This window comes from Acanthisitta chloris, unplaced genomic scaffold (genome assembly GCF_000695815.1).
Source record: "Acanthisitta chloris isolate BGI_N310 unplaced genomic scaffold, ASM69581v1 scaffold9308, whole genome shotgun sequence".
Classification (NCBI taxonomy): Eukaryota; Metazoa; Chordata; class Aves; order Passeriformes; family Acanthisittidae; genus Acanthisitta; species Acanthisitta chloris.
The window spans coordinates 2,776-9,502 of NW_008686440.1; the positions used below are offsets into that span (position 1 = coordinate 2,776).

Below are 6,727 nucleotides of genomic sequence, written 5' to 3' on the forward strand. Positions count from 1 at the left end.
TAGCCAGAACCTGGTGTTCATGGGCAGTGCTTGTGCTTCAACACGTGATGCTTTTCACACTTTAACACATTTGCTGAAAGAAGTTGCTTCTCAGTGTCCACCAAAGTGATGTGCTTAAAGGTGCTGAAGGGATCCAACCTCTGCACCTCGGGTGTGCCAGGCACCAGGTTTCATTGTGGGCAGCTCTCTGCCCTCTGCCCTGCAGGCTTCTCTGTGAGGACATACAATCCACAAGTTACAACTAGATTTTGTGAGCTGGGTTTATCCCAAGTCTTGCTCATCCCCAGACTGGAGAGATGCTGGATGATAACACAGTAGCTGTTTGCTCTTACTTAAAACCTGCTTCTATGCCTTCTCTCAGGAGGTAGATGCAGCTGAAGTCAAGTGATGCAGTGTCCCATCTTAGAGCTAGTTTAAATTGCTGATATTGCTGATATAAACTGCTTGAGGGAAAACCTTATTTTCTGCTTGTTTTTCATTTTCCAGGAATAGTTTCTTTGCAATTTACTTTTGATTAGTGTATTTGTGTGGTGCAGAGTAATTCAAACCCTCTTCCCGTCATAGGCTTCATAATCTAGACCGACTTTATGAAAGCTCAAGTCTTAAGTGATGGCTGCTGTGTACTTCTGCAGTGAATTTGGGTATCTTCAATATGTTAATTCATTTGTAGGTCAAAGATTGCAGCCTCTGGGATCCATGTCTTAAATTCTTTGTGTTGTGAAATACAAATGGTGCAACTCACTGAAATCTCCTTGTCACGGTTTGCTTAATGCTTCTCTTATTCTGCTGCCAGTTCTGTCTTAAGCTCTTTAGTGGCATTTTTATGGCTGTTGACAATCTTGCTGGAAACTTCAGGCCTTGAACCTTGGGTTTCTTATTATGTCTGAGGACAAAAGTGCCAGAATCATTAGCAATTCCTTCCTAGCTGTGGAAACACGAGAAATTGACTGCTGACACTGGTATCCTGTTCTAGTGAAACAAGGACCAATTGAATCTTACAATCTGTTTTCATTTCGTGCTAATTCTTACACTGGTGATTAAAGAGCTTCTGCCTCAGCCAGTCCTTAATTAGCAGCTGTGTTTCTGTGGGATAATAGGAAAGCATGTTGTTAGGATACTGAGTTTTGATCAGTCTTAATGGAGCAATTCAAATTTTTCCTGTGTTCAGCGTGGAAACGATGTCCCTCAGGCGTGCAAATACCCCTGGTGATATCAGTTCCGGTGTGGTGGATAACAGCAAAGCTCGAGATTGCCTTATTCCTATGGGGTAAGTGTTTCCCCTTCCCATACTTCAAACATTTCCTAGATGGTCTGTCTCCTTGTGACCACAGTTACAAATCAATCTGAACATGGTGAGCTTGGATCTGTGTGCACCAGCATCCTTGGTTGTGGTGGAAAATCAGCAACTCTGATGAAAGACTTTCTTGTCTTAAGTTCAGTGGCTTAATGAGCAAAGAGGATGGATTTGAACCTTGTTTTGGTCCCAGATTTGATTCAGGATTTGTTTCTGCCAGCAGTATTAGGCTGAGAAAGCAGCAATTAGCTTTGAGACTAAAGCCACTGTGTGTACCTTGTGTTGTCTTAATAGAAGCCAACTGCAGCTCCGTTAGGTGTGTTGGATTAACTCTGTGATGTTGTTTCCCCCAGAATAACCTCAGAAAATGTGGCAGAGAAGTTTGGAGTTTCCCGGAAGAAGCAAGATGCCTTTGCCTTGGCTTCCCAACAAAAGTAAACGCCTTTTTTTCTTTAAGCTTTTAGTTAAGGATTAAATACAGCTAGAAAACACACTGCCACTTCCCAAGAGTGGTTAAGTGTAGCCTTTGTGTTGCCTTCCAAACCTTCATAGTGAGTAAAGAAGCTTGAGATGGTCAGACCAAAGATCAGTGCATGTCCAGGGTTGTGTGTGGTGAGGAAGCAAGTCCAGAGCTGTACTGGGGATGGTGTGACTGACTTTGCTCCCATATCCCTGGGCACATGAACTCTGAGCAGTGAGTGCCCCCGGGTTTTTCAGCATCCTAAGGTCCTGCCCATGGTAGGGGGTTGGAACTAGGTGATCTTTAAGGTCCCTTCCAACCCAAACCATTCTTTGACACATCCTCTGTGAGGTTTTGGGAACGAGTGCATGGAGTGATATTTTCATAGTGGCTTTGGCTCAGGATCACTTGAACCTGAACGTGGGAGCAGCAGCAGAAGGAACCTTTCCCAAGAGGGAATAGTTGAGCACAGCTGTTTGTAGAGAACTGTTGAGCATGTGAGAACAGTGATTTGTCCTCGCTGCAGGTGTTTGGCTCTGACTGAGTCCAATCCTACCTCTGCTAACCTTCCTTCTGGGTTAAATCACTGCCAAAGTCAAGTGACCACAGGATCCATGGGGCTGTACTGGCAGAGCAGTGGCAGATGATAGAAGTTGCTGCCATCAAAGAGTTAAACTCATTTTTCAGAGCTCTGTTTAAGCTTTGCCCCGGTCCAATTATTTATCTAACACAGGAAGCCACTGCACAGGGCAGTTAACCTTTAAATTCTGGCCCTGCTGCTCAGGGAACTTGGCATGCCAGGCTTTCTCACTGACAGGGAGCTGATAAACCCAAAGGGTATGTGAATGTGATCCTAGTGCTCATGTGTGGCAAGGGGTGACTTTCTGGCCTTGGTCTGAGCATGTCTGTGGAGTTACTGACCTTCAGCACTTTGCTCTAACTCTCACTTATCTGGGAGTATTGGATAGAATCATCAAGTATTGAATGAGTATTGAATATTTTAATGTTATTAGTAAAAGCATAAAGTGGTGAGGGGGTAAAACAACCTTTTAGTCTCTAGTTTGTATTCCTTGTAGAGGATTTCCCTCTGGAAGGTAAATCTTCTAAATCAGCTCCACTTTGAAGGCTTTGAAATATGTTGTTGATATGAAAGATGAAAACTACGTGCTTTGAGCTACTTCTAATTTAGCTAAATGTATTCTGCCTACTTATATCACTCTGGTCATGGCAGCTGTTCAATACTGCTAATTCTGCTGTCTCAGGGCCAGACCATGTCTTTCATCTCTGCTGCTAAAGTTGTTGCACAGAGCAGCTTTGGATGCCACATCCCTGGAAGCATTCAAGGCCAGGTTGAATGGAGTTTGGAGCAACCTGGTCTAGTAGAAAGTGTCCCTGCCCATGGCAGAGGGGTTGGAACTAGGTGATTTATGAGGTTCCTTCCAACCCAAACCATTCCATGACTCTGAATTAAATGATTCCCTTCTACCTAGTCACACTGGACTGAGCAACAAACATTGAATTGGTTTGGGTTGAAAGGTAACATTTAAATATCCTAAGATTATACCTGAAGTCTGTGGTCTAAAGCTCAAATTGTCTTTAGTAGGACAAAACCAGGAAGGAGTGAAACTTCAGCCATTCGTTGACTTGTCAGAAATCATTGGCATTTTGTGGAGGCTTAGCCTCATGCTCTGTTTAAACTCTGAAAAGTAAGAATTTATGTTTGAACATCAGAATCCATTTATTTTCTTACAACTGAGATGTGACTGTACCCTGGGTGAGTACAGCCTCAAGTTAGGGGCTGGTGGTGGTCAGTCAGGTGCAGAGGTGTTGATGGGAACAGAATGGGGATCTTGTTCAGAAGTGTGTGATCCTGTGACCCAGGTTCAGGGACAATGCCCTAAATGATGATATAAAGGTTAAAAGTTTGTCTTCCCATGAATGTTGTCTTGACCACTGCTCAGTGATGATGGGCCCATGTACCAAGTCCAACCTTGGTTCATTCTCTGTCTAACTGGTTTCTTTGACTTTATTTCTCCTGCAATTCACCTCCAAAATGTTTAAACCTTTCATACTCTTCTTTACCAGAGCAGCAAAAGCTCAGCAGATGGGACTGTTTAAAACAGAGATTGTTCCAGTGAAGACCACTGTTGTAGACGATCAGGGCAACCAGAAATCAATCACTGTGCACCAAGATGAAGGGATTAGGCCCTCCACGACCCTGGAAGGCTTGGCAAAGCTGAAACCTGCTTTCAAAGAGAATGGAAGCACTACAGCAGGTCAGTTCTGTGATGTTTCTGTGCTTTACCTGCCTTGTCCTAGAATGTGCATAGGCAAAAAAGGTGCTAATAGGTCTTTTCCAACAGGTAATGCCAGCCAGGTCAGTGATGGAGCAGCTGCTGTTCTCCTGGCAAAACGCTCAAAGGCAGCACAGCTGGGGCTCCCCGTCCTGGGGGTGCTCAGGTCCTTTGCTGTGGTGGGGGTCCCACCCGATGTGATGGGCATAGGGCCAGCCTATGCCATCCCTGTTGCTGTGGAAAAGGCAGGTAAGAACCACTTGCTATTCATACGCTGCTTGGCACAAGCAAATCAGACTCCCTGGGCTGAGATTTAACATTATGTTATTCAAGCATGTGCAGTGATTGGCCATGGGAACAGTGAAATTAAATTCAACACATTAAAAGAATTCCTGCCTTAGAGTGTTGCACCAGTGTTCACTTGTACTGATTATTATTCACTCACCTTTGAGCAGCTCAGGAGTAAATCCTGCACAGTTGCAATGACAGTTAACACACAGCAAGTGATTTAGTGTTCATTTAGTGCTGTTTTCTCTTCCCTCATATGACCAGCATGTGAGGGGGTGGGTTTTGTGTTAGGGTTTTGAATTTTTTTCTTTTACAATTTCATCATCTTCTTTATGGTTCTCACCACACTCACCAGGTTAAACAGCTTTTCTAGTGTTGATGATTGCTATGCCCACCTGGCATTGCTATGGTCACATGCCCACCTGTAGCTTTATCTTTCACTCTCAAAACACCCTTCATCCTTAACCCCTCTGCAGAGAAATCACACTTAATCTAAGGAAACGTGGTAAACTCAGTGACACAATGCCATGAACTGTGATGTTTTGCAATCTTTGGTCATTGCTGCACATAAACACGTGTGAGTGCAGGTAGCCCACATGGAGCCAAGGTTCCTCTTTTGTCATGATGGAGTAAAACTGGAATTCACAAAGGGAGGCTGTGAGTGAATTACCTTTGATATAGTCATGAGGCAAAAATATCTCCTTTTAACTCTTGACTTTTCTTACCCATAGGTCTGACTCTGAATGACATTGATATCTATGAAATTAATGAAGCCTTTGCCAGCCAGGTGAGTGATCATCCTGTTTGAGCTGCTGCAGTGCTTGGCAACTGAGTGTACTTCAGCTTGATCTCTAGGTTAAGATTTGAACTTGTTCCACATATTACATCTTCAGCTGAATATTAATAACATGTGCAGACTATTTTCCTTTTCCTTCAAATAAAAATAAGCAGTTTATGGCTTTTACAGCTTAATATTTATAAAGTCCACCAAATAAGAATGCAGTCATTGCTGTTGTACCCTCATACCTACTTGTAAAACCTGTTTCACTGGGGCTGTAAGTTACTGTTAGGTGGTGGTGGTGTGAGTGTGGTACACTCACTAATTTGGACGCAGGAAAGCTCACTGCTGTGTCCTGCACAAATCTGATGTGCCTGTCAGAACGTACATGGGCTCTGTTTGGGATGACATGGAGAGTTGTAGCTCACTTCCCTGTGCCTTGGATTTGAAATTGGTTCCACTCCACTGGGAAGGATGGTCCAGCTGGAGTCAGGCATCTGAGCTGGTGGAGGAGAGCTGAGAACTAATGAGGGCAAGAGCATCTCCATAAATACCCTTTGTCTTTCCAGGCTGTGTACTGTGTTGAAAAGCTGGGCATTCCCATGGAGAAGGTCAACCCCCTGGGAGGAGCAATAGCACTGGGGCACCCACTGGGCTGTACTGGTGCTCGTCAAGTCGTCACTTTGCTCAATGAACTGAAGCGCAGAGGGAAGAGGTGAGCACTGAGGGTCAGTGTTGGTCCTAACACCTACACATGTACAACTAACAGGCTCAAGAGTATCCATCCATTTGGGTTAAGCTTTCTCCATCCCTTGGATGGCTTTGAATTCCCCATGTTTCTCTTGGTGACACAGGAGAGCAGTGGGTAGCTCAGATTTATTGTATTTTTTATTTTTATTTTTCTCCCAGGTGATGTAAACATGAGCTCTCCTTTTCTTAATTCCATGTGTTCTTTGTTTCAGAGCGTATGGAGTTGTGTCCATGTGCATTGGAACTGGCATGGGTGCTGCAGCAGTGTTTGAGTACCCAGGGAAGTAGCTCCAGTACTGACAGGACAACACAACAGCTCATTCTCTGCCTTCCCTAGTGCTAGCAAATGATTTGCACCATGAAATCAAGTGGGTTCTGGGATTCATTACTATATCTACAAATTTTAGGCAGAAATTGTGAAGTAGAATTAACCTTACAGCTCTGCTAAACAGGTCAGGAAATGCAAAACTGGCCCATGGCTTCCTGACATGAGAAATTTGCTCAGGTGATGTTCAGCTGCAGACCCTGGTGTGGTGATTCTGAATGAATACTTTTAATTTAATTGATCTCTTTATTCTGTGAATATTATCAGAGAGAAATAGTTCATGGGACAGTACTTGGGTATGACAAATTGTCTAAAAGGCTCACTCAAAACAAAAACATCAGTGCACATGAAAAGGCTTTTCCAGGGTTTTTTTGAAAGATTTCATACTTTTGCAACAAGTCTAAACCAACTTCTTTTGAAGCAAAGACTTGACAGCCTTTCCTTTATAACTGTCTGTCCTGTCCCTGTCATAAGTTGGCTGTGTCTTAAATTGTCCCTGTGCTGGAGCTCTCTGCTGTTGGAGCTGCTCTGTAGCCTC

The 6,727-nt window shown here is 43.8% G+C and overlaps 1 protein-coding gene across 1 annotated transcript in view; it reads left to right on the plus strand.

The window, feature by feature from the left end:
* ACAA1 (acetyl-CoA acyltransferase 1) overlaps nt 1-6,307 on the plus strand; it is a gene marked incomplete at its 5' end in the record, with an annotated part of 8,593 nt that extends 2,286 nt beyond the window's left edge. Inside the window, 7 exons of the mRNA XM_009080127.1 lie at nt 1,169-1,267; nt 1,648-1,728; nt 3,840-4,030; nt 4,118-4,297; nt 5,068-5,123; nt 5,684-5,829; nt 6,077-6,307. Of these exons, the coding sequence (XP_009078375.1) occupies nt 1,169-1,267; nt 1,648-1,728; nt 3,840-4,030; nt 4,118-4,297; nt 5,068-5,123; nt 5,684-5,829; nt 6,077-6,152 (829 nt within the window). The remainder of the gene's footprint in view (nt 1-1,168; nt 1,268-1,647; nt 1,729-3,839; nt 4,031-4,117; nt 4,298-5,067; nt 5,124-5,683; nt 5,830-6,076) is intronic.
* Nucleotides 6,308-6,727: the final 420 nt, after the last annotated feature.